This window comes from Dendrobates tinctorius, unplaced genomic scaffold, assembly GCF_039654945.1.
Source record: "Dendrobates tinctorius isolate UK_male_01 unplaced genomic scaffold, ASM3965494v1 ptg000276l, whole genome shotgun sequence".
Lineage (NCBI taxonomy): Eukaryota > Metazoa > Chordata > Amphibia > Anura > Dendrobatidae > Dendrobates > Dendrobates tinctorius.
In genome coordinates, this window is record NW_027361943.1 from 2,427,154 (window position 1) to 2,455,124 (window position 27,971).

General features: G+C 45.3%; 1 protein-coding gene across 1 annotated transcript in view; it reads left to right on the forward strand.

The window, feature by feature from the left end:
- CPAMD8 (C3 and PZP like alpha-2-macroglobulin domain containing 8) overlaps positions 1 to 27,971 on the forward strand; it is a 357,262-nt gene that overhangs the window by 303,469 nt on the left and 25,822 nt on the right. The window contains exons 35-36 of the mRNA XM_073559839.1: positions 1,712 to 1,914; positions 7,849 to 7,936. Of these exons, the coding sequence (XP_073415940.1) occupies positions 1,712 to 1,914; positions 7,849 to 7,936 (291 nt within the window). The remainder of the gene's footprint in view (positions 1 to 1,711; positions 1,915 to 7,848; positions 7,937 to 27,971) is intronic.

Below are 27,971 nucleotides of genomic sequence, written 5' to 3' on the forward strand. Positions count from 1 at the left end.
GAAACATACTCGGCGGGTCAGACTTCGTATTTAATCCTTTTATAACCACTGGCATGCCTTTTAACGGCGGCAGTTAAGGGTACTTATTCCTTTTTAAAAAGTGGCGCTGATAAATAAGTGTATAGTGCTCCCCAGAGTCGGAAGTTCTCCGAAGTCTCGGCTACCAGGTGTTGCAATCGCTGTTATTCACCTTTTCCTATTTACTGTAATTTATTTCTCCTCTGATGTGATCGTACATCAGAGGAGAGAGAAATGAGTTCTCCATGATAAAGCGCCTCCTGAGCGCGAAACGTACGTCGGAGGTTTGCTCCACGGCTGGGGGTAACTGTGCACCACCTGGTAAACTTTTTCCATATGACTGTCTCTGATCTATGATGTAACTTATGATGAATGTTATGGATTCTGCTTGCCGTCATTAGCCCTCCTGATTACACATCGGCTGGTTGCCCTGAGGATATTTTGTCCAGCCTATATGGCGATTATTTGGCATTTGTAACAGCCCTTTTGTCGGCATATTTTACAAACTATCTTGGCTAATGTTGTATACAGGTGCAGTAATTTTTTTTTTTTTTCACCCCCACCTGCTTTCTTAATATTGGTGTCTATTTGTCATCTGCAACTTTACTGGTTATTTATGTATATTGTCTGCGCCCGCATTTAATAAAGGATTTTGATATTATTATACTACTTGGATTCGTTTGCTCCCTTTTTTCTCCTAAATTTGTATGTTTATGTAGCGGAACATAATATTATTATGGCGGCTTATTTCCATGGATTGCCGCATTGTGTTTTATTGAAAGTATTGGGCTCATGTTTATTTCTAATCAGAGGAGAGAGAAATTGGTTCCCCTGATGTTCCCCCCCCCGGTACCTCCGGCATCCCTGGAGCCTACTGCATAATGTCCCCCGGCTGGCAGCGTCTTCTTCCGGAAAGAAAATGGCGGGCGCATGCGCAGTTAACCTGCTGAGATCTGCCGGCCGGCCATCCGGCAACAATAGAAAATTTGTTTTTTTCACTAAGGGGTTGCAATTGTTAAGAGAACATGCACATTGGTGCTCACCTGGTTTGATTGTGTGCACACAACCACTGACGTAGTTTAAAGCTACTGCAGATCCACAAGGAGTTTCGGATGATAAAAACTGGAACAAATGGGTTAATCTGTGCTTTCGTTAAAGAAGAATGAAGAATTAACTGCTTACATTTGGATTCTACATCTCTTCATTCTACAACAGCAGTGCAGATTAACCCATTTGCTTCCAGTTTTTATTCTATTAATAGTTTGTGTCATTTTACTTTTTGCTTAAACGGAATCTGTCAGCAGGATTTTATTTGGGCAGATCTTTCAAGGACAAATCCAGCAATACCTTTACATGGCCTGTCCATTCCTACATTACTGAGAAATCAGCATTTGAATTGATATCTGCAAATAAGGTTGTAGATCTGAAGCCTCTGTCACCCAGCTCTATTCCCCACCCAACGCTGCCTCCTCCTGCTTGACTGATAGCCTCTATGTTGTGTATCTTCAGGCTAAGGAGTCACTTGTTAAAAAGAAGGAGATAGCACTCGTCAGAAAATAGACCTGAAGAGACAAATGCTTCAGATCTACAACCAATTCTTCAGCTACATGCGCATATAAATTAGTTTTGGGTTGTGAAATCATACTGATAGGTTTCCTTTAACTTATTCAGATCGTTGATTTTTGCTTTACAGATTGACGTACATTACAATGTTCCTGACCCTGTTGCCAAGCCAGCATTCATGCTGTTAGTCCATCTCAAAGAACCGAAGCCACAAAGGGATCGGAGACAAGCTAGCCGTCTAGAGACACTTCTCAGAGCACTTCCCGATGACGATGATCCTGGTTCACACCAAGACCATCTGGAATACAAAGTGACTTTGGAAGCCTGCACAAGGTTAAAATGCTGTGTGATCTGTCTATATGCAAACTAAAATAAATTGCTATCATTTATATTTAAACAAGTTACTTTTAGTCTAAGTTCTCAAAGTGCAAAAACACAATGGATTTTTCCCTGCCTATTTGTTGTGGGAAAATACGCTGCATTTTACAATGGCAGCAAAGTACACAAGTTTTCTCTAAATATACTGTATAACCACAGGGGAAACTGACAGGAGCTGCGGATATACTGCGAATGTTGACCCTTTCTCATGGAAAGGGTGAAATGTGCGGCTTCCCCACACCTTCTTTGCAATGATAACAACAGAGGTATATGCTGATATCACTGCAGGAATTGTGCTGCTGGAGGTCTGCACTAAATACATTCCATGGGAAGGTTAGTGGGTTAATAAAACTCAATTGTTTTATTTCAATTCCACACTATTTTCGAGAAAATAGTTTACTGTCTGTGAATTAGCACATTCTCCTAATATTTTGACATGGGCAGCCTGTACTTGGACAGTGTTGTTCTCAGCTTAGATGTAGATAAATAGAATCCAGTTTACACAACGCTATTGTCATGATCCATGCTGGTTCTAGTTTTGCCCCCGGTGGCCATTAGGGTCATTGCACGCTGGTGATTTCAGTTCTAGTTTTGCCCCCGGTGGCCGTTAGGGTCATTGCACTTGATGTTTTCTTTGCATTGCCTTTTGCCCCCGGTGGTCACTGGGATTATAGCAGCCTTTAGCACCTGATCATTTGACCATTCCATTTTCCTATATAGGGTCACTTGATCTATGAGCAGGGGTTGGTGATAGCGTCTTTTTGGGATTCCAACCACAGTGAAGGGAGCAGCTGGCTGAGGTGTGAAGCCACTGCAGAAACCTGGTGAAGTTAGCAGCTGGCTTGAAGGTTGGAGCCACTGCTGAAACTGGTGTTGAACTATGGCTGCCCGGTGTCCGCAGCAGAGTGAGATGGTGAAGGTGGCAGCTGGCTATGAGGTGTCGAGCCACTGCAAAAAGTTAATCCGGTGATGCACTCTGCTGCCTGGTGCTGCAGCAGAGCAAGATAAGTCTTTGCTTTTCCCCTGTTTGTATTTTTCCCTGGTGTGTATTAGTACAGTGGTGGGGCCAGTGCCTGCACCACCCGGCTCCCTAGCAAGGGATAGGTGTAGGGAGTGCTAGGGTGACAGGTATCCTGATCGGCGCCCGGTGCGGAACCGGCCTAGGGATCGTTAGGAGTGGAGGGATACTGACTCAGGGGAGTGCAGAAGGTCTCCACGTCCCCGGTTCCCTATCGCAGGGCCCACCGTTGTAACTGTTGCCCCTTTCCCCGTGTCTTGCTGTTTCAGTTACCAGCCTGCGGGTTGCGTTACACAGGACAGTTACATGTGCCTTGTCTTGTTGTTTTAGTTACCGGCCTGCGAGTCCAGTCACACAGGATGGGTCCACGTGACATTATCACCAACCGTAACATTTTTCTCTGTTGAGACATGGGCCAAGTGCAGACCGGTGAGCAGTTGCTGCTGGTCCTCACTGAGGTTAGTGAGGAGCTGAATGATGTGTTTCAGCAGCACCTGCAGCGGAATTATGGATCTAAGGCCTATCCTCTGCCTCAACTAGAGGGTCCATATACGACTTTTGCAAGGATGTGCCGTGGAGTCCCTGCTGGAGAGCAGGACTTGCTTATACAAGCGGACCTACCCAGGCAGGTGGGTGGAGTCGGTGTCCCCACGGTGCTGCCTGGTGTTCCCCAAGGTGAAGGGGTACGTCCCTGTAGTGAGCAGACTAATGATTTAGTCCTTGACACTGACGCTGAAATTTCTGTACTACAGTTGTGGCCAAAAGTATTGACACCCCTGCAATTTTGTCAGATAATACTCAGTTTCTTCCTGAAAATTATTGCAAACACAAATTCTTTGTTATTATTATCTTCATTTAATTTGTCTTAAATGGAAAAACACAAAAAGAATTGTCCTAAAGCCAAATTGGATATAATTCCACACCAAACATAAAAAAGAGGGTGTACAAAAATATTGGCACTGTTCGAAAAATCATGTGATGCTTCTCTAATTTGTGTAATTAACAGTACCTGTAACTTACCTGTGGCACCTAACAGGTGTTGGCAATAACTAAATCACACTTGCAGCCAGTTGATATGGATTAAAGTTGACTCAACCTCTGTCCTGTGTCCTTGTGTGTACCACATTGAGCATGGAAAAAAGAAAGAAGACCAAAGAACTGTCTGATGACTTGAGAAACCAAATTGTGAGGAAGCATGAGCAATCTCAAGGCTACAAGTCCATCTCCAAAGACCTGAATGTTCCTGTGTCTACCGTGCGCATTGTCATCAAGAAGTTTAAAGCCCATGGCACTGTGGCTAACCTCCCTAGATTTGAACGGAAAAGAAAAATTGACAAGAGATTTCAATGCAAGATTGTGCGGATGTTAGATAAAGAATCTCGACTAACATCCAAACAAGTTCAAGCTGCCCTGCAGTCCGAGGGTACAACAGTGTCAACCCGTACTATCCGTCGGCGTCTGAATGAAAAGGGACTGTATGGTAGGAGACCCAGGAAGACCCCACTTCTTAACCCGAGACATAAAAAAGCCAGGCTGGAGTTTGCCAAAACTTACCTGAAAAAAGCCTAAAATGTTTTGGAAGAATGTTCTCTGGTCAGATGAGACAAAAGTAGAGCTTTTTGGGCAAAGGCATCAACGTAGAGTTTACAGGAGAAAAAAAGAGGCATTCAAAGAAAAAAACACTGTCCCTACAGTCAAACATGGCAGAGGTTCCCTGATGTTTTGGGGTTGCTTTGCTGCCTCTGGCACTGGACTGCTTGACCGTGTGCATGGCATTATGAAGTCTGAAGACTACCAACAAATTTTGCAGCATAATGTAGGGCCCAGTGTGAGAAAGCTAGGTCTCCCTCAGAGGTCATGGGTCTTCCAGCAGGACAATGACCCAAAACACACTTCAAAAAGCACTATAAAATGGTTTGAGAGAAAGCACTGGAGACTTTTAAGGTGGCCAGCAATGAGTCCAGACCTGAATCCCATAGAAGACCTGTGGAGAGATCTAAGAATGGCAGTTTGGAGAAGGCACCCTTCTAATATCAGGGACCTGGAGCAGTTTGCCAAAGAAGAATGGTCTAAAATTCCAGCAGAGCATTGTAAGAAATTCATTGATGGTTACCGGAGTTGGTCACAGTTATTTTGGCTAAAGGTTGTGCAGCCAAGTATTAGGCTGAGGGTGTCAATACTTTTGTATGGCCCATTTTTGGAGTTTTGGGTGAAATGGTCAATGTTTTGCTTTTTGCTTCATTCTCTTTTGTGTTTTTTCATTTAAGACAAATTAAATGAAGATAATACCAAAGAATTTGTGATTGCAATCATTTTCAGGAAGAAACTGAGTATTATCTGACAAAATTGCAGGGGTGTCAATACTTTTGGCCACAACTGTATCAAAGAAGCCGTGCCCCCCTGGTCATGTGGAGGAAGACGACCTGGGAGTGTATATTTCCTCCTCATCCTCAGAAGGTACTATGTCAGCAGAGGTGATGGTTGACGAGGCACCTGAGGGCATACCGGTGCTTGTGGACAGTGGAGCAGAATTCAGTCTGGTGGATGCTCAGGTTGTCCAGACTCATAGCCTGAGGTGTAAGAAGACGCTGGACAAACCCATAAGCGTCCATGCCATTAACTCTGTCCCACTGAGCGAGGGGGGGGTTAAACCAAGTCGTAGAAGACATTGAGCTGCATAGCGGACATCAGGATGTGTCCCAGCCATACTACGTCTTGGTGGGAAATCCAGCACCTATCTTTGATGGCCCCCCTTGGTCTAAAAAACACAACCCGGTCTTAGATTGGCGGAGTAGGGAAGTAGTCAGCTGGGAGCAGTCGTGTGAGTAGAGAAGTAGTCAGCTGGGAGCAGTCGTGTGAGGGTTGCTGCCTAGGGGCTACTGTCTCTGCCGTCTCTCTACAAACGTCCCCTTCCTCTCCAGTGGTAGCAGCTGAGGTGCTGCAGGAGAGTAGGGGCAAGGCTCAACCCTCGCCATTAGCCAACCCTGAGAGGCACAGACCTCGTAGTAGGAGGGGTTGGAGGGTGGTGTTTCCCTTGGTGAATTGCGGGGGTGTGAGTGTGGTGACACAGGGGGACGCCTCTGTTGTCAGTTCCAGAGAGAGTTCACTGTGTTGTGACAAACGAATGTGTGGCAATAAATGTTCAGGTCCGGACTTGTGTGTGAATGAGCATGTATGGGTGGCCACCAAAAACATCCAGTGGAAGTGTGTTGCGGGGGTCTGGAATTCTCAGGTGATCGGGCCGTAGCTGGTGTCGCCTATCCAGGGCCCGGAGACTTACCAGCTGGAGTTACCCACATCCTTGCCCATACACCTCTCATTCCCCAGATTGGCGCTTTGGAGATGGGTGGTGCTTCTGGAACATACATTGCCAATACCAGCGGTGCTCGTTTGTCATAAACCTGAAGTGCAGGTAGTTGCTGGGGTGAACTCTGGACCTGGGCGTCCCCGCTGTAGGTGGTTCCCTGATGAGGAGCGGTCTTGAGGGTCCAGAGGCCCCTCATTAAGGGGAGGGTACTGTCATGATCCATGCTGGATCATGACAGATAAAATGCACTAGTAACCTTTTTTTTCTTGCACTGTGGTGGTTTCAGTTCTAGTTTTGCCCCCGGTGGCCATTAGGGTCATTGCACGCTGGTGGTTTCAATTCTAGTTTTGCCCCCGGTGGCCGTTAGGGTCATTGCACTTGATGTTTGCTTTGCTTTGCCTTTTGCCCCCGGTGGTCACTGGGATTATAGCAGCCTTTAGCACCTGATCATTTGACCATTCCCTTTTCCTATATAGGGTCACATGGTCTATGAGCAGGTGTTGGTGATAGCGTCTTTTTGGGATTCCAACCACAGTGAAGGGAGCAGCTGGCTGAGGTGTGAAGCCACTGCAGAAACCTAGTGAAGTTAGCAGCTGGCTTGAAGGTTGGAGCCACTGCTGAAACTGGTGTTGAACTATGGCTGCCCGGTGTCCGCAGCAGAGTGAGATGGTGAAGGTGGCAGCTGGCTCTGAGGTGTCGAGCCACTGCGAAAAGTTAATCCGGTGATGCGCTCTGCTGCCTGGTGCTGCAGCAGAGCAAGATAAGTCTTTTTGTGTTTCCCCTGTTTGTATTTTTCCCTGATGTGTATTAGTACAACGTTGGGGCCAGTGCCTGCACCACCCAGCTCCTTAGCAAGGGATAGGTGTAGGGTGTGCTAGGGTGACAGGTATCCTGATCGGCGCCCGGTGCGGAACCGGCCTAGGGATCGTTAATAGTGGAAGGATACTGACTCAGGGGAGTGCAGGAGGTCTCCACGTCCCTGTTCCCTATCGCAGGGCCCACCGTTGTAACTGTTGCCCCTTTCCCTGTGTCTTGCTGTTTCAGTTACCGGCCTGCGGGTTGCGTTACACAGGACAGTTACATGTGCCTTGTCTTGTTGTTTTAGTTACCGGCCTGCGGGTCGAGTCACACAGGATGGGTCCACGTGACAGCTATGTGATCTAGAATTACAGCATGAACTCCAGACTGATATGGCGCAGCAAACTAATAGAGAGATTTGTGCAGCTGCTGCTGGTATTTCCTCAAAGAACATTATTTAGACTTGATACACTTTTATCCTTTTCTCAGCTGAGAACAGATCTAGCCATCTACAGGCAGGGACTGGCCCTCCAGAGAACCGGAGAATCCTCCGGTGGGCCCTGACTTCTTCTTCAGGAGAGTTCATAGTGCAAACATTGCAGCTGTTATTGGCCCCTTGATTGGGGGAGAGAGATGGGCCTTCAGGATCAAATCCTCTGGTGGGCCCCATGTTCTTCAGTCTGACACTGTCTACAGGTTTAAAACCACCTTATGATGTAGTTGATGTCTTCCAGTTTTATTCTGACATTGGTTCTCTTTTATGCAGATGGCTCCATTCTGGTGCTTCTAACATGGCTGTTTTGGAACTGTCTCTGCTTTCAGGATTCCGAGCTGACATTGAAAGTCTGGAACAGGTAATGTAGCTTTGAAGCTTTCGTAGTTTAAGCAAGGTTTGTCTTCAACTGGTGAAAATATAAAATCCTGCTTGAGGCCTCATTCACACAACTGTGTTTAAACACACATGTGAAAGAATGAGCGTTGTTCATCAGTGTGTCATCAGCGTGTTCATTTTTACTATCAGTGGTTCATCTATGGATGGTCCACCGTCCATGTGTCCATTTTCACCATCATTGTCATCAATGTTTTTCACGGATGGACAAATAAGTGACAAAGCTTCTATTATACTTCGCAATGTTAAACACAGAAAGCACATAGTTGGGACATAGATGCCATCCGTGTGCTGTACGAGTTTTCACATATCCATAGAATTGAATTGGCCTCTTTTGATCCGTGCCACAGAGGAAATATGGACATGTCTCTGTGTGCTTTTCATGGACACATGTTCCGTGACAAAACACAGACATGTGAACACCACCATATATTATAATTAATACATTTTGTATCAATGAAAATAATGGATACAAAACGTACATACAACACAGACATGTGAATGAGGCCCAAGGGTGCATTTTCATTAATTGATCACCAATAAGCAACATGTTTGCCAGTTGGCGGTCGTTTACTAGCCTGTTTAGACTGGCAGACAGCAGTTTAGATGTGCACTGAAAGATCAGTAATAGATCGGTCAGTGCGCATAGGCTGCCACTGTTACCATCATAGATGTTTCTGTTTAAACAGGACCATGACCAAAGAATGATAACCTTCTAGGCAAACGAAAAGATCATTTCACCCGACAAGCTAGCATCTTATTTTTTCAATGAGTAATTGTCAGTCTGTTCACACAGCATGATCATCTGGAAATGAGATTATTCTCAATTATTGTGCAGTGTAAATCCACCTTTAAGCCCCCCTCCATACACCTTAGATGGCTGTCAACTGAACGATAGTTCAACCAACATGAAAAGGAAGGAAAAATTCCCATCGTACTCACATACACCTATCTTTATTTAGGAGTGCCATTCGAATACAGCTGACCAATCAGAAATATCCAACCTACGAAAAAAGAATGGCTAGGCACATCCAATAATGAAAAATTCTTCAGGCTTACACATGGGAATGATGTGGTACAGGAACCGCTCTGACCCATTTCTGGCTCTTATTGCAGCCTTAGCCATAGGGCAGGTTTGGCCAACATCTATCTCAGCTATCTCTCCTATGCACAAGAGTGCTCGCTCCGCTGAGCGCTCCTGTATTCCCTATTAGGCCGGGATCACACATGCGAGAAACTCGGACGAGTCTCGCATCTTAATACCCGGCACTGCCGCCGGAACTCATGAGCGGAGCGTGTGGCTGCATAGAAATACATGCAGCTGCACGCTCCGCTCCCAAATGCCGGCGGCACTGCCAGGTATTAAGATGCTAGACTCGTCCGAGTTTCTCGCAAGTGTGATCCCGGCCTCAGAGATTTACTGCCAGACATCTCTAGTGACAATTATCTCTCAAAGAACCAAGTTATTCACAGTCCAAAATAAGACCTCCTTAACACCCCAGCAATCATTTGTCCGGTGTCTCCATACACATTAGATTGTTGATCGAACCAGTTGACTGTTGACTGAGCGAGTGAGCATCTGTGAGTTCTTTCAACTTTAATATGTACGGGGGTTTTAGTCTCATAGCTATATATACTGGCCATAAAAAATTGACTTATCCATACCCAACACTGCGGGAATATGCCACACATGCCCACATGCCCACAGATTACAGGAGAACCAGCTGTGTACTTTGCAGAAATGTCTCGGTTCTCAATATGAGTTAATGTGATTCTTATGTCATTTTTGCAAGCTTTTTTCAGCTGTATCTCTTAACAAAAGCAGATTATTGAGTTGCTAGAAATGGTTTCAAATGCTGTCATTTAGGGAATTGACTAAATCGTGTCCAAAGGCAGAGAACTCGATCTTTAGAGGAGCAGGGCCACTTTGTCAGAGAGTCTCTGTGTCCCCTGCTGGGTGAAAAGCATTTAATATGCATTTTAGAAGAATGAGAGTGAGTGATCTGCACTGGTGGGAGCTGTTTTTACAACTTCCTAGAGTCTGCATGGTTTTTCACATCTGGCTTTAATTCAACTCGCCTTGAAATTCTCCCTTATGTGACCATCTAGGAGGACACAGTTTGTTTAATTTGGATGTAAACTATTATTGCTAGATCTAACCCCAGGAAGTTGGCATTAGGAAAACATTACTCAGGGATTAAAAGAACATGCAACTCTGAAATGAAAGTTCATCCAATAACGAGAGGGATCATGTAACATTTACAGATCTATACGTAAAAGTTCTTAAACCATGGCAGAAGTTGTTTTGTAATGTATTTCTGGTTGCTATGCCGCAGTGATTGTTCTGAACTGTGAGATGTGTTAGACAAAAATTTCCTTCCATCCTTATGTTTCAGGACTAAAAGGCATTCAGTTACTCTACATATTGGAGAGTATGACGGAGGAAAATATCGTAAAATAGTGTGTAATGTACAAATCACATTGGCCCCACATGTGTCATAAATGATGCAACGCCATGTTGCCTGTTTACTCTATGGTTGTTGTGTTGCATATTTTTCATGTACGTGCCTAAAGTCAGGAGACGACCATGCACATTGGAGAAAAGTCATCCAAACCCCACTAAACCAGCCAATCATTTAACGTGTACAAGGTCTTCATGTCTCTGCCCGACTGATAATATCAGGGGAGAGAAGGATCAGTCACATTAAACCAACCCTGATTCTTCTGTCCTAAGGGAGATGAATGGTCATCAGAGGTGTCTGGCAGCCGCTTGCTCCACTTCTCCCACTGGAAACATGCATGCTAAGCCACGACCAATGTTTCTTGTGTATGGGGGAGTGAGGATGTAAGTTGAACAGTTTTCTAAGTTGTTTTTATAGACAACTTCGGGAGTAGCTTTTTTTCTTAAATGTAAGTATTTTTGGCTAAAAATCATTTTTGCCATTTGGTATCATTAACCCCTTTCTGACATCAGATGTACTATTCCGTCCACGTGACCCGGGCCAATTTGACCATGGACAGAATAGTATATCACCGTGATCGGCTGACACCTGGCACTAGGTGACACCCGGCACTAGGTGTCAGGAGCGGTCACAGACCGCTCCCGGCACTTTAACCCCCGAAATGCTTCGATCGAACACGATCGCAGCATTCCGGGAACAGGCAGAGGATTGACAGCCCCTCTGCCTTAGGATCATAGACCCCGCGGTGTGACACGGAGTCTCGATCGCTGCCATGGTAACCCGATGTTGTCACAACAACATCCAGGTTGCCAGAGCTGAGAAACTTCCTGTTAAACACAGTGCATGATTAGGAAGTCCCTCAGTGGCAGCGCTGCGCTGACAGCTTCTATAGCATGCAGATGCTGCTTCATTTGCATGCTATAGAAGCGATCAGCCTGCAAAAAATGATTATCCCATAGTGTGACAATGTAAAAAAAGTCAGAAAAAAAGTAAAAAAATTAAATTGTAAAAATATTAAAAAAAATAAAATAATAAAAAAATCAATATTTATTCTATCACTAAATAAATATTTGAATGAAAAAAAAATCTAAACAATAAAAGTACACATATTTGGTATCACCACGTCCGTAACGACCCGACCTATAAAACTGTCCCACTAGATAACCCCTTTAGTGAACACCGTAAAAAAGGCACAAAACAATGCTTTATCAACATACCGCCGAACAAAAAGTGAAAATAACATGCGATCAAAAATACGGATATAAACAAACATGGTACCGCTGAAAACGTCATCTTGTTCCGCAAAAAACAAGCTCCATCACGAGAAAAATAAAAAATTTATAGCTCTCAGAATAAAGTGATGCAAAAATAATTATTTTTTATATAAAATAGTTTTGATTGTATAAAAGCGCCAAAACATAAAAAAAGATATAAATGAGTTATCACTGTAATCATACTAACCCAAAGAATAAAACCGCTTTATCAATTTTACCACACATGGTATAAACGCCCCACCCAATAGAAATTCATGAATTGCTGGTTTTTGTTCATTCTGCCTCCCAAAAATCGGAATAGAAAGCGATAAAAAAATGTCATGTGCCCGAAAATGGTACCAATAAAAATGTCAAAACGTCCTGCAAAAAACAAAATCTCATATGACTCTGTGGGCCAAAATATGGAAAAATTATAGCTGTCAAAATGTGGTGATGCAAAAACTATTTATTGCAATAAAAAGCATCTTTTAGTGTGTGACAGCAGCCAAACATAAAAACTCGCTATAACACCTCTTTCACACGTAATGATATTTCCGGTACCGGAGATGTCAGTGTCCGTGTATGTAATACTTGCAGCACACGTGTGGTATGCGTGTGCCTCATCAGTACCACATGGACAGGTGCCATGGAATAAGCGTTACAGTAAGTGCTGTTCTCAGGCACCTGGTGCTGAACACGGCTCTCACAAATAAACAAGTCATATCAAAGAAATTTTACCACTATTGTGAACAGTGGCGGATTATAATGAGGTCAATCTGGGCGGTAGCCCAGGGCCCAGTGGTGTGCGGGGCCCACCAGCCCAGGGTAAATTGCCCCATTATAATCCACCACCATAGCTCCCAACCATCCTGGGTCTGGCGGGACTGTCCCGTTTTTGTTTGCCTGTCCCGCTGTCCCGGGTGGGAGCTTATTTTTCCTGCATTGCACTGAGCTGCCACACCCCCCCATGCACTGACCCCATCCTCGCCCTCCCAGACAGACCCACCAGCCACCGCAGCCCCTCACTGATAAATCCCTGCTCTGTGTGCACAGGACCTGTGATGAGGTCACAGGAGGGGAAGAGTCAGGGGTCACATGATCAGGGGCCTCGGTCAGGAGGGGTTTACAGGGTGGATGTAGCTGCGTGTGTTTATGAGGTGTACGGAGCGGAGCCACACGTGTGCGAGGTGTACGGAGCGGAGCCGCGCGTGTGCGAGGTGTACGGAGCGGAGCCGCGCGTGTGCGAGGAGTGCGGAGCAGAGCCGCGCGTGTGCGAGGTGTGCAGAGCGGAGCCACGCGTGTGCGAGGTGTGCTGAGCGGAGCCACACGTGTGCGAGGTGTGCAGAGCCGCATGTGTGCAATGTGTGCGGAGCGGAGCCGCGCATGTGCGAAGTGTGCAGAGCAGAGCCGCACGTGTACGAGGTATGTGGAGCGGAGCCGCGCGTGTATGAGGTGTGTGGAGTAGAGCTGCGCGTGTACGAGGTGTGCGGAGCAGAGCCGCATGTGTATGGAGTGGAGCCATGTGTGTGTACGAGGTGTACGGAGCGGAGCTGCGTGTGTGTACGAGGTGTACGGAGCAGAGCCGTGTGTGTGCAAGGTGTACGGAATGGAGCCCTGTGTGTACAAAGTGTACCGAGCTGAGCCGTGTGTTTACCGAGTGGAGCTGCTTGCGTATGAGGTGTATGGAGCAAAGCCGCATGTGTACAAGGTTTACGGAATGGAGCCATGTGTGTACAAGGTGTACAGAGCATGGCTTCGTGTGTACAAGGTGTACAGAGCAGATCCGCATGTGTATGAGGTTTACGGAGTGGAGCAGTGTGTGTGCAAGGTGTACGGAGCGGAGCAGTGTGTACAAGGCATACAAAGCGGAACTAAACCAAAAAAGGAAAATTCCACATGGTCAGGTGGAAAAAAGCCTCTAGACCAGAAACATAAAACCAAAAAAAGTGAGGGTGGGAGCTCAGAGTTGGTTACCTTCAGTCATGGTGCCGCTGGATCTCAGTGCAGGGAGCGTCGGTGAGACACAAGGAGCCTCGACGCGCGTTTCGCCTATGGCTTCGTCGGGAGCTCCCTCCATATCTAACTTACTGCTACTTACTGTTCAGCGACCTTATGGCCATTATCTTGTTGACATATCACAGAAGTGAATACGTGCTGGACTGTGATGGGATCTCTTTCTTTTTCATTTGCTTTAGAGCAGCTGCACATGTACAATTGCGTTTAGTGAGACCACCCGCTCTCTGCTTGGTGTACACATTTACCTTGTTTTATACTAGGAAGATACATGCCTCATATGTCATTTACATTGGGCCGCACTACTTTCATATATAACTCTGCCAACAGCATGCATTAATCAATTTGTAGTTGTGGATCCCTCAACACATAACTATTGATTTTTTTTATGAGGACTGGTATATCTCCTTATGTGATATTATGTATCATGTGACACCTTATATATTTTAACTGCCACCTCTTGCTCTACTTTGGATCTATGCTTTGCATATTGTCACTTTATATGTGTATTATTATCAATAAATATTACTATATTTATGATATTCATTTGAGCCTCTATTTTTTCAGGGATCACTTTGGGTACTGACTGATATTGTCGATTATATCCTGGTGACTGACTATTTGATCTTTGGATATTTGATACATGAGTCACTTATTATCGTATGTTCACTATTTCCAGTCCCATTGAAATAATTTCTATTGCTACCGCTGATTTTTCTAGTCTTTTCTCGGTTTTATATACAAAGTGAAACTGTGTGTGTATGAGGTGTCCGGAGCCATGCGTATACAAGGTGTATGATGGGGAGCATTCATACCTCCCAACGTCCCAGATTTTGAGAGTCTGCCCCACTGCCCCAACCGGAAGCTTACTTTTCCCGCAGACACAGGAGTACACGGCGGAGCCCCGAGGAGCACTTGAAAACTCGCATGTGACGTTCCATCGGAAGTGACGTGCTGGAAGCTGACCGGAAATTAGGTAATTTCGGGAGGAGATTGTGACGGAACCATGGAAGCACTTCAGGGAATGCTTCAGATCATCACCATGTCCTCCTCCAACAGCGCAGTCAGCGGGATCACCTTGGCCTCGGGGATGTCGGCCATGTAAGTGGATCATGATATGTCGTGCACCAGGAGGCTCAGGTGGGCACTACAATGTGAGCCGGACTGGTATAGTATCTTTATAGAATCTTTCTTTCCTTCTCTCTCTGTTTCTTTATCTTGCTCTGTTCTTTCTTTCTTTCTTTCTGTCTCTGTACTTTGTTTCTCTCGCTCTCTTTTTTCTTTCTTTCTTTCCCCTTTTTCTCTCTGTTCTTTACTTTGCTCTGTTCTTTCTTTCTTTCTCTTTCTTTCCCCTCTTTCTTTCTCTTTCTAACCTTTCTTTCTTTATCTCTCTCTGTTCTTTCTTTCTCTCTCTCTGTTTTTCCTTTTTTTCTCTATGTTCTTTCTTTCTCTCTGTTCTCTTTCTTTCCCTTCTTTCTTTATCTCTGTTCTTTCTTTCCCCTTTCTTTCTTTCTTTCTATTCTTTCTTTCCCCTATTTCTTTCTCTCTCCCACTCTGTTCTTTCTTTCCCCTCTTTCTTTTTTTCGCTCTCTGTTCTTTTTTTCTGCCCCCTCTTTCTTTCCCTCTCTGATCTTTCTTTCTCTCTCTGTTTCTTTTTCTTTCTATCTCTCTGTTCTTTTTTTCTTTCCCCTTTCTTTCTCTCTCTGTTCTTTCTTTCCCCTCTTTCTTTCTCTCTCTGTTCTTTCTTTCTCTCTATATCTATCTCTCTGTTCTTTCTTTCTCTTTCTCTCTGTTTCTTTCTTACTATCTCTATGTTCTTTCTCTTTCTTTCTTTCTTTCTTTCTCTGTTCTTTCTTTCCCCTCTTTCTTTCTCTCTCCCTCTCTGTACTTTCTTTCTTTCTTTTCTCTCTCTGTTCTTTATTTTTCTTTCTCGCTGTTCTTTTTTTCCTCTTTCTTTTTTTCTCTCTCCTTGTTCTTTTTTCTGTCCCCTCTTTCTTTCTCTCTGTTCTTTCTTTCGCTCTCTGTTTTCTTTTTTCTCGCTCTTTGTTCTTTCTTTTTTTTCCTCAGTACCAGTCAGTGTGCCCACAGTAACAGACACTGTGCCCTCAGTATCATTCAGTGTGATCAGCAGTGCTAAATGGGTGTGGTTGGGGCGTGGACACGGGTGTGACTAGTTGTGAAATGGGTGTGATTGGGCGGCCTGTAACCAATCATCATAGTGGAAGTCATCTGTTTCCATCAACTTTGTTATATCTGGGCAGTGGGTACCTCTAGTAAGGTGAGCACGAGATGGCGGGTCTTGTCACCTCTGCCTCACACATAAGTTACTATGAGGTGTACTTTATTCCTGCCACATTTCTTTCTTTGCCTACTGAGAGAAATGTTTTGACCAGTTGAAAGTTATACACATATATATATATATTTATTTATTTACTCCGACCCCTATATAAACCCTGCCCCTCCGACTGCCGTTCACTTTCCCATGCTCCTGTTCCAATCCTGGGGACTTTTTTGTCCCCCTTGGTCCTCCATATGCTGAACATCTGGGACATGACTAACATTGCACAATGTGCGCTTGCTCATCGCAGCGTCATGTCCAGTGTGTGAGGAGATGGCGACTTGTCTGTGGCGTTAATCCCTCTGCTGCCATGCTGGGCACAGCCTGTGACGAGGAGTGTCTCTTCCTGTGTATCTGGCCACAGACTGCACATCGGAGGCTGCTTTTTCTATCTGGGGAAGTTCATGAAGCAGAAGCCTCTGTGTGACTCATGTGAAGTAACTTGTCTGACAGGTCATGGGTCCAGGTCAGCAGGTGATTGCAGACTATTAGCTGGTTTCGATGTTAGGTACAGATGAGTCATGACTAGATGTTGGGTGGAAGCCTTCCAGTGTTTGTAAGGCCTTGTGCACACGCTGAGTATTTGGTGAGTTTTTACCTCAGCATTTATAAGGCCTTGTGCACACGCTGAGTATTTGGTGAGTTTTTCGGTCAGTATTTGTAAGGCCTCATGGACACACTGAGTATTTGGTATTTTTTACCTCAGTATTTTTGAGGCCTCGTGCACACGTTGTGTATTTGCTGAGTTTTTTACCTCAGTATTTAACCCCTTCCCACCCCTTGATGCACAATAAGCGTCATAAAAACTAGTGACTTCCTGACCCCGTCACATGACCCCGTCACATGATCGGAGGACCCACAGAGTCTAAACAGCCCAGAGCCCTGGCTACCCTTAATCCTTAATCCACCCCTGATCGTGAAGTTGTCAGGATCCTGTCTGCGCCGGCGTGCAGCCTCCGCTGAGCAGGGACTCACCCGCACTGTAGGGGGGCCCGGGGTCAGGTACAGCCGGAAAGTACAGATACACAGAACCTGTGGACGCTGAATTTAGCAAGCAGTCACAGGACCTACGGTCATGTGACTGCAAGGGGGCGGGGCTTAGTGTCCTGCTTTCAGAGATGGCAGGACACTATACAGAAATACTCAGAGTCAGGCAAAAAGGAGGTCATACACAGAGATATCAGTAAAGTACCAGGGATGAGACAGAACGGATAGTCAGGGCCAAGCAGGGGTCAAAACCAAAGAGACATAGAAGGTACCAAGCAGAATCCAAAGCAATATCCAGAGAACAGACCGAGTCGTACACAGAGAATCAAGCAACCAGAACACAGCACAAACACACTCATGGGTCACCACACTATTCCAAGGGCGAAAGTATAACTGACGGGCGATGGGAGCTTCCTGAGGCTATAAGAAGCTTTCCCAGAACCAATGAGAGGCCACCATAATAGGTCCCAGGTGTGCAGCTAAGAGTCTGCACTGAGATCAAAACATTAACCCCAGAAGTGCCGGTCACCCAGCACTGGTATCATGACAGTACCCCCTCTCAACGGGGGGCCTCTGGACCCCCAGGCTTGCCCGGGTACCTAGCATGGAAAGCCCGAACCAGGCGATCCGCATGCATCAACCGGGCCGGCACCCATGACCTGTCCTCCGGCCCATACCCCTTCCAATGAACTAGATACTGTACTGACTGCCGTAGCAACCTAGAATCTACGATGTGACCAATCTCATATTCCACATGTCCCTCAACCGAAACCGGAGGAGCAGCAGACTCGGATTCTCCCCGGACTGCTTCAAAAGGCTTCAGTAGAGATCTATGGAAGACGTTAGGGATCTTGAAAGAGGGTGGAAGGCACAGTCTGTATGCTACTGGATTGATTTTTTCCACAATCTTGTACGGGCCAATGAATTTGGGGCCCAACTTGGCTGACGGAATATTTAACTTAATGTTTCACATGGAGAGACAAACTTTCTCTCCAACCAGAAGCATGGGACCAGGTGTTCGTTTCCTGTCCGCGAAAAACTTATACCTGCCTTGAGACCAAGATATACGCCGCTGGACTTCTGCCCATGTATCATTTAACCGCTGAACAGAGTCCTCAGCCCCGGGACACCCCGAATCCAGACGAGAAAACTCACCAAAATGAGGACTGAACCCATAGTTGATCAAGAAAGGGGACATACCAGTGGATTGACTCACCCGACTATTGAAGGCAAATTCAGCCAATGGCAGTATATCAAACCAGTCATTCTGTCTAGCAGAAGTCAGACTTCTGAGGATCTGTTCCAGAGACTGATTAGTGCGTTCCGTCTGACCATTACTCTCAGGATGGTATGCAGATGAAAAGGACAGGGATATCCCTAATTTTTTGCAGAAAGCACGCCAAAACTTAGCCACAAACTGCACACCACGATCAGACACCACATTTATGGGTACCCCATGCAAGCGGACCACATGCTGCACAAACAATCTGGATAAGGTCTCAGCAGAAGGTAATGTGGACAGGGGTACAAAATGAGCCTGCTTTGAAAATCTGTCCACCACTACCCATACCACTGTATTACCCCTGGAAGAGGGAAGATTGGTAATAAAATCCATGGACAGGTGGGTCCATGGTATTTCGGGAACTTCCAAGGGCATCAGCTCCCCCGCCAGCCGGCTATGGGAGCTTTTAGAACGAGCACAGACCCCACAACCAGAAATGAATTTCTTTATATCAGAACCAAGGGTAGGCCACCAGAAGATCCTAGCCACCGCTAGTTGCGTGGCTGATATACCAGGGTGAGCACACACCTTGGATTCGTGGAACTCTTGCAAGAGTTTAAGGCGAAGTTGCTCTGAGACAAACAACTTGCCCCCTGGCTTGGACGCAGGACCCAGCGACTGGGCCCCCTCAATTTCCCGTTCCAATTCAGACGAGATCCCTGCTAACACCACCCCAGGGTGCAGAATGGAGGACGGTGGCTCAGGGGCAGACACAGGGTGAAAACTACAAGATAAGGTGTCAGCCTTGACATTCTTTGACCCTGGACGGAATGTAATAGTAATCTAGAAACGAGAAAAAAAGTGACCAACGGGCCTGTCTGGGTGTTAATCTTTTAGCAGACTCAATGCATGACAAATTTTTGTGATCAGTGATCACAATAACCTGGTGACTGGCCCCCTCCAAACGTGCCTCCACTCCTCAAATGCCAACTTGACTGCAAGAAGCTCTCTGTTGCCTACATCATAATTTCTTTCAGCAGCAGAGAACTTCCTGGAAAAGAAAGCACATGGCCTGAGGTTGGTTAGAGTGGCAGGCCCTTGGGACAACACTGCCCCCACCCCCACCTCGGAGGCATCCACCTCCACCACAAATGGTTTGGATGGATCTGGCTGTACCAACACAGGAGCAGACAAAACATTTTTTCAGCGTCGCAAAGGCCTCTTTTGCGAGCGAGGAACAATTTCTCACATCCGCACCTTTGCATGTTAGATCCGTGAGAGGTTTAACCACCTGCGAAAACCCCCGGATAAATTTGCGGTAATAATTGGCGAACCCCAAGAAGCGCTGAAGACCCTTAAGATCTCGGGGTTGCACCCAATCCGCAATGGCCAGCACCTTCTTGGGGTCCATGCGAAAACCCTCACAGAATACAATCAATCCCAAAAAAAGACAATTCTTGCACACAAAATACACATTTCTCCAATTTGGCATACATATGATTTTCTCTCAGTCTTTGGAGAACAGTTCGTACATGTTCCAGATGAGAATGCCTGTCGGAGGAGTATATCAAAACATCATCTAAGTAGATAACGACAAAACGACCAGTGAGATCCGAGAATACCACGTTGATGAAATTCTGAAATATGGCGGGGGCATTGATAAGACCAAACGGCATGACAAAATTTTCAAACAGTCCCTCGGACGTGAGGAACGCAGTTTTCCATTCATCCCCCTCTCGGACCCTCATCAAATTATATGCCCCCGAAGATCCAGTTTAGAAAACTACTTTGCCCCTGATAGTTGGTTACACAAATCGGTAATCAACTGAAGGGGGTACGTATTCCGTACAGTAATCTGATTAAGCTCCCGAAAATCGAGACAGGGACGTAACCCGCCATCTTTTTTCTTAACAAAAAAGAAACCTACTGCCACAGGTGAGACTGAAGGACGTATGTGTCCCTTGTGCAGACTTTCAGCAATGTACTCCTTCATAGCCAAGCGCTCAGGGCCGGATAAATTAAACAGACGGGCTTTAGGTAATTTAGCCCCCGGGACCAGCTCGATAGCGCAGTCAAAGGGTCTATGTGGCGGTAACGTCTCGGCCTCGCTTTCAGAGAATACATCTTCGAAGTCCTTCAGGCATTCCGGAATACCTTCCAACTCGACAGATGATACAGACACAGATTTAACAGGTTCAACCAGCAGTGCGGATTTCTCACATAACTTAAAATCATTAAACCCCCATTGAACAATCTCCCCCGTTTTCCAGTTAATAACTTGGTTATGGCGTTGTAACCAGGGCATGCCCAAGACAAACCCTGCAGGTAGATTGTCCAGAACAAAGCAACTTAGGTTTTCCACATGAGTAGCGCCCACTCTGAGCGAAAACAAGTCAGACATATAGAGAATTCCCTCCTTAGTGAGGGGAGAGGAGTCAATGGCCACCACCTTGATCGGAACCTTGAGCCTAACTGTCCCTATCTTGCAGTGTGTGACCAATTGGGAGTCAATAAGATTAATCGATGATCCGCAGTCCACGAAGGCTGTAGAGGGCAAAGAACTACCGTCCACAAACAGTTCCACATGAAGTAACACTTTAGAAAATGAGGAAAAGGGTACCTGAGGGTCTGAGTAGTCTCCCCGTTGACTACCCAGACCTAGTCGTTTCCCGCCGACCGGGTCGAAGACGAGCAATCAGGACACTCCCTTTTCCAATGTCCCGCTTTACCGCAGTAAAAGCATAGCTGCTTGTCCTTCCGGCGTTTCCTCTCCGTATCCTTCAGGGAGAGGGCGCCTACATCCATGAGCTCAGGGGCAGTCTCTTCCACTGGGGAACAATGGAGTCTCCACCTGCATCACCCCTCTGGCCTTCAGCCTGTGGTCCATCAGGACGGCCTGGGTCATGGTGTCCTCGAGAGAGTTAGGTGGAGGATGTAACGCCAAGGCATCCTGCAGCCACTCGGACAAGCCTCTGCGAAAGAGTCCTCGGAGTGCGGCGTCGTCCCAAGAGACCTCTGCGGCCCAGCAGCGGAATTCAGTACAAAACCACTCAGCCGAGTGTTTCCTCTGACAGACGCTCATCACCATGTCCTCTGCCAATCGCACTCGGTCAGGCTCATCATAAATGTGCCCGAGGGCCTCAAAGAATGCATTCACAGACACTCTCTCAGGGGCAGTGGGAGGAAGGGAGAAAGCCCAAGCTTGTGGGGACCCTCTTAATAACGACATAATGACCCCTACCTTCTGGTTTTCGTCCCCAGAGGAAAGTGGTCTCAAACTAAAAAAAAGTTTGCACCCCTCCATGAAGACCCTGAACTCCTTTTTGTTCCCAAAAAAAAGTCAGGCAGTTTAACAGGTGGTTCCGGGGACACCAGAGCAACATCCCTCGCCCCAGCCCCTGGAGACTCAGCAGATAAAACCCCTCACACTGTCTCAGAAACCTGCTGCTGAGAACGAGCCAGAGCTTGCTGCTCCAGAGATAAACCCTGAAACATCTGACTCAGACTTTTCAACTGGTCAGCCAGAGACTGTATTGGATCCATAACTCTCTGCACAAAAAACCCCCAAAAACTTAATGGTCAGCTATAATGTCAGGATCCTGTCAGCACCGGCGTGAAGCCTCCGCTGAGCAGGGAATCACCCGCACTGTAGGGGGGCCCGGGGTCAGGTACAACCAGAAAGTTCAGATACACAGGACCTGTGGACGCTGAAGTTAGCAAGCAGTCACAGGACCTACGGTCATGTGACTGCAAGGGGGCGGGGCTTAGCATCCTGCTTTCAGAGATGGCAGGACACTATACAGAAATACTCAGTCAGGCAAAATGGAGGTCATACACAGAGATATCAGTAACGTACCAGGGATGAGACACAACGGATATTCAGGGCCAAGCAGGGGTCAAAACCAAACAGACATAGAAGGTACCAATCAGAATCCAAAGCAATATCCAGAGAACAGACCGTTGCACACAGAGAATCAAGCAACCAGAACACAGCACAAACACACTCATGGGTCACCACACTATGCCAAGGGCGAAAGTATAACTGACGGGGGATGGGAGCTTCCTGAGGCTATAAGAAGCTTTCCCAGAACCAATGAGAGGCCACCATAATAGGTCCCAGGTGTGCAGGTAAGAGTCTGCACTGAGATCAAAACATTAACCCCAGAAGTGCCGGTCACCCAGCACTGGCATCATGACAGAAGTACAATATGTCACGAGAAAACAATGTCAGAATCACTGGGATCCATGGAAGCATTCCAGAGTTATTAACTCATAAAGGGACAGTGGTCAGAATTGTAAAAATTGGCCTGGTCATTATCATGCAAACCACCGTTGGGGGTAAAAGGGTTAAATATGGTTTCCTTCTAAAACCTCTGTGTTGCTAATTGGCTCGCTGCAGAATAAGGTAACTGAGAATCCGAGAGTGAGCTTGTTGTGACAGTAGAGGTTATAACTTTTTTCTTCCTTTTTCAGAGCACAAAGCTCAAGTCAACTTTCACGTCATCACAAATTAGTTAAGAGGAGCACATGAGAAGAAAGATAAGTGCTCGCTAACAAAAGAGTATAACATGGCCGAGTGCTATGCGATGTTTTATCGGATAGCAGTTTTCCCAATGTTACACTTTGAGGCTGTGCAGATTTACAATTTGCCATGAGAAAACAACTGTAGCATACTGTGAGTGGATCCAGTAATCAGATGATGCACACCCATACAACTCAATGTGTGCGTGTAAAACATCGGACTGTGCTAGGATGTCATCCGAGTGCAATCCGATCTACGCTGACACAGACAATGGAGAAGAAGAAGAAATTAAGTTCTCTATCTTCTGCGACACATGCAGCTGCGGAGCCGTACAGCTGATCATCGGGAGCGCTCCAGGTATCCAGGTTACTGAGGCAGCTATTCAGTAAGCGCCATACCTATTCAGATAAGGAGTTATCCGAAGCTATTCACTCATCCCTACTCAAGATGCATGATTTTTTGCAGTTTGAAATCATACAGTTAAGTTATCTGCTGAAATTTCAACAATGAATGTTTCCTAAAGAAGTAAAAACAAACTGGATCTAATTTGTTGTATCCATGCATCGCTAATTTAGACCAGCACTAAAGATGTTACAAGTCTATCTTCAGCCAAATAAGTATGATTTTGAACACAGAGGGGACAGTCGGATGTCTCCAGCTCCACATGCCACTATCTGTCCTGGGCATTCCACAGCCTAGACGGAGCCCTCTTGGTAAGATATATCCAGGAAATATGTGGGGGTCCCAGCAGGGAGCGGAATTTTTGTTTATTGGCCTCATTAGGAGTCTTAGGGGGTAGTTAGCAGAATTCATCACATTTCTTTTACACAGCAGCTCATGAACTTAAGAAATTGTTGGCTCACTGTCTCTGGCTGTCAACATCAATTATTGGTTGCAAATGGCTCAGATACTGTAATCAGTTTACATTACACTATGTGATCATAATATGTGCATAGGTGAGTTGTATGTGTATAAGACATTGTTAGGAAATTTAATGGGGCAATATGAATGTTGGAAAAATTTTAAATGGATAATAAACATCGCAATCTGCTATTATTATTAAGCATCTACAATTGACTTTTCTTCAGTGTCGCTTCTGTAATCAGGTAAGATGAGCATCTCGCCTCAAGTGGCAGTCTGAAGTGTCTCTCCGGGGAAGCAGGATGCTGCCCTCCTGAGATCCCTGTCTAAAATCTAAGCCTTGGTGTTTGGTGCAACAACTCCATAGCTGTCTATGAGTGTTTAGTTGCTAGATTTGTATGCTATTCATAAAGTTAGAACAAAAAACCTCCCAGAGGCCCAAAGGCTCACAAAGTGATAGCATGTGACTGTATTTCCTGTTTTCCTGTGTCTGTGTGTGAGAGAAGCAGCCTGCTGTAGATGATGCACAGATAGAGACACACAAATGATTTATTCCTGATCTATTAAGCTTATCATATATTGTTCCTGAATAAAGAAGCTATGTTGTTACATGCTTGGAGAATATCCTGAATAATCAGCTGCCAACAGGTTATGAGCCCAGAGTGACACAGAACCCCAGAGTAACACAGCAAAAGCAGCACAGAACAACAGAGAAGATGTCCACTAGCAGCAATCCTGTCAAGTTCTCAGTGCCAAACCTCACTAACCAGAACTACCAGTCCTGGAAATTCAAGGTGAAAATGCTGCTCATAAGAGAAGGAAATATACTCAGGAACAAGTGCCTCATCCATTACCAGATGATTGGCTAGATAAGGATCAGAAAGTACAAAGCACGATCTCCCTCAGTGTAGATGATAATCAGATTGTGCATATACGCAAGTCAAGTGTGCAACTGCAAAGGAGATGTGGGATGAGTTATAGAAAGTGCATGAAAGATCAGACCTCAGCAATAAGCTTTATCTCATGAGAAAGCTGTATTAGTCTAATCTAAGTGATGGACAGAATATGCAGGACTATATAAGAAACACTAAAGATTGTGGAGCATCACAGAGGTATTGGAGAAGAAATTAAAGATTTTGATGTTGCTGCACTTCTATTAAGTGATCTTCCAGAGACTTATGACACACTCGTGACTGCACTAGATGCACGGCCAGATAATGAGCTGACACAAGAGTATGTTAAAGGTAAACTTGTGGATGAGTTCAAGAGAAAAACACAGCAGCAGTAATGAATCCAGAGCAGAAACAGCATTAAAGACACAGGATTTCCCTAAATATAAGAGCAAACTAAGAGAAACTCGTGAATGTCTTGTCTGTAAAAAGCCTGGCCACCTTAAAGCAGACTGGAGAATTTGGAAAGCAAGAAAGAGTCAACTTAAAAAGCAGAACAGTAATCAAAGGGTTAAAACAGCTGTAAAGGAAGATTCTGCATGTGTTGAAGCTGCATTTAATGCCAGTACAGGCCCACCTGCAAAGCATATATGGTGTTTAGATTCTGGTGCAAACAGTCATACGACAAATAACAAGGATTTCTTCACTGTCCTTAATGAAAGCAAGTCAGAAAAGGTCATCTTAGCTAATGATCACTATATGACTTCAGAAGGAGTAGGAAATTGCTACCTACACTGTACAGTTTCCTCAGCACAAAGCAGAAAGATCCCAGTAAAGGATGTTCTCTATGTTCCCAGCCTTGAAAGCAATCTTCAGTCAGTAAAAAAGCTCACGCAAAAGGGAATGTAGTTACTTTTAAAGATAACAGCTGCATCATCTCAATGAAGGGTCACACTCTTGCATAAGGAAAAATCAAAGATGAACTTTATCAGCTAAAATTCAAAGGAAGAGTGTACAGTGCTAGTCAAGATCTGCATAAGAACTGTATCCATGTATGGCACAAACCTCTTGGGCACAGAGACCCAGAAGCAGTAAGGAAGCTAGCTCAACTTGCAAATGGTATTGAAATCAACCAGTGTAGTCAAATGATGAAGTGCACTAGCTGTCCTAAAGGGAAAATGTCCAGAAAATCCTTTCCTAAAATAAGAACCATTAGATCTGCACAGTCACTTGATCTGATACATACAGATTTATGCGGTCCAATGAGTGTTCAAACTCCTAGCAAGAAGAGATATTTTCTCACATTTATTGATGACTACTCCAACAGTCACCTACCTGCTTCACAGTAAAGGGCCTGTCACACTAAGCAATATCGCTAGCAATATCGCTATAATGTCACTGGTTTTTGTGACTTTGCAGCGATATTGCTAGCGATATCGCTATGTCTGATACTTACCTCCGACCGGCTCCCCCGCTGATTATCGCTGATCGCGCGAGAATGGCCTGGGCCGTTTCTCGTTGTCAGCTTCCTGTGGCGCCGACGAGCGACGCATGGACGCGGGCGGGAGGACGTCAGGATCACCTCGTCTGACAGGTAAGTAGCGACCCCTGACCCCTGCTATGTCCCTGGTGAGATCTGCCTGTGTGGTATCTCACTAGCGACCACTTAGCGATGCACCAGCGATCCTGACCGCGTCATATCGCTGGTTGGGATCGCTGGTGCATCACTAAGTGTGACAGTACCTTAAGGATGAAGTTTCACAGAAACTTGGAGAATATCTTGCTGTAGTGTTTAACAAATTTGGAAGAATGCCAAAAGCCGTGCATGCAAATAATGGAACCGAATATACAACTGGTAAGGTGCAAACCATTTTGAAAAAGGATGGAATTGTGTTCCAGACTACCATTCCATACAATCCAGAACAAAATGGCATTGCAGAGAGAAAGAACCGTACTCTCTGTGAAAGAAGTAGGTTGTTTAATGCAAATCTACCTACAATGTATTGGGGAGAAGCCATCATGACAGCTTGCGATCTTCAAAACAGAGTGCCAGGTAAAGCCACAAATAAAACTCCATATGAGCTATGGAACTGAGAGAAGCCTAACCTGAAGCACCTCAGAATATTTGGAAGCAAAACATTTATGTATGTTCCCAAAGAAAAATGTTCCACGTGGGAATCACATGCAAAGCAAGGAGTCCTGGTGGGCTATAGCGAAATCAAAAGGGATACAGAATCCTGCACCTGGAGACCAACACAGTAACAATCAGCAGAGATGTAGTGATTGATGAAAACTCTGTATCGCTCAAATTCCATGAAGTTACACCAGTTATTCAACCTAAGAAGCAAGAATAAGAATCTCAATCACCAAACCCAGACACCGAAAAAGAAAACACTGAAGTGTGGATAAGCTCTGAAGCCACCAAGGAAGGCACAGAAGAACCAAGCCAACCTCCAGTCAGGAGTTCAGAAAGGCCAAACAAAGGTATCCTATCTAGATGCCTTTCTTATATGGTCAGAACACTACCTAAACTAGTTGGAAATGTCAGAAGCCAAAGGTGCGTCAACACCAATGGATCCATCCTACTTAAATTTGGAAGGAGAAGAAGATCTGCTACCCAGCAGTGAGAGTTACAGACAAGCAGTGGGGGCGCTTCTGTTCCACAACTAGTTCGGATATCACAGCCACAGTTGGAATTCTCTGCTGACGTATAAGCAAGCCACGCCAAAGAGACTGGAATGCAATTAAGAGAATTCTTTAATATCTTAAAGAAACTCAAAGATTAAATCTTAAGATATCTGCATGATGAGATCTCACTCTCACAGGTTATGTGGATGCAGACTGGACTGGAGATTCAAGTGATCGGAAATCCACAAGTGGTTACTTGTTCAAGTTAGGAGAAAATTCAATTTCTTGGTCAGGAGGAAAACAAGTGTCAGTCGCATTGTCTTCTACAGATGCAGAATATATATCTGCTGCTTTTGCATGTCAACAAGTAATTTGGTTGAAACAACTTTTGGAAGATTTTGGCAAGCCATTAGCTCTACCAACAGTTATCTATGAGGACAACCAAGCATGCATTAAACTTGCCAGCAGTGAGAAGATTAGTGCACGGACTAAGCACATTGATGTAAAACATCACCACTTATGTGACTTAGTGGAACGTGGTGTACTCGAGTTTGTTTACTGCGAGTCTGACAAGTTGATAGCTGATGGTATGACAAAGCCTTTATCAAGAGCCAAGTTTGTGGACTTCAGAAGTGCAAGTAGTAGTTGAGTGGGGGTGTTGGAATATGTTTGGTGCAACAACTCCATTACTGTCTGTGAGTGTTTAATTGCTAGATTTATATGCTGTTCATAAAGTTAGAACAAACAAAAAAAACTCCCAGAGGCTCACACATGGAGAACATGTGACTGTATTTCCTGTTTTTTCCTGTGTCTGTGTATGAGAG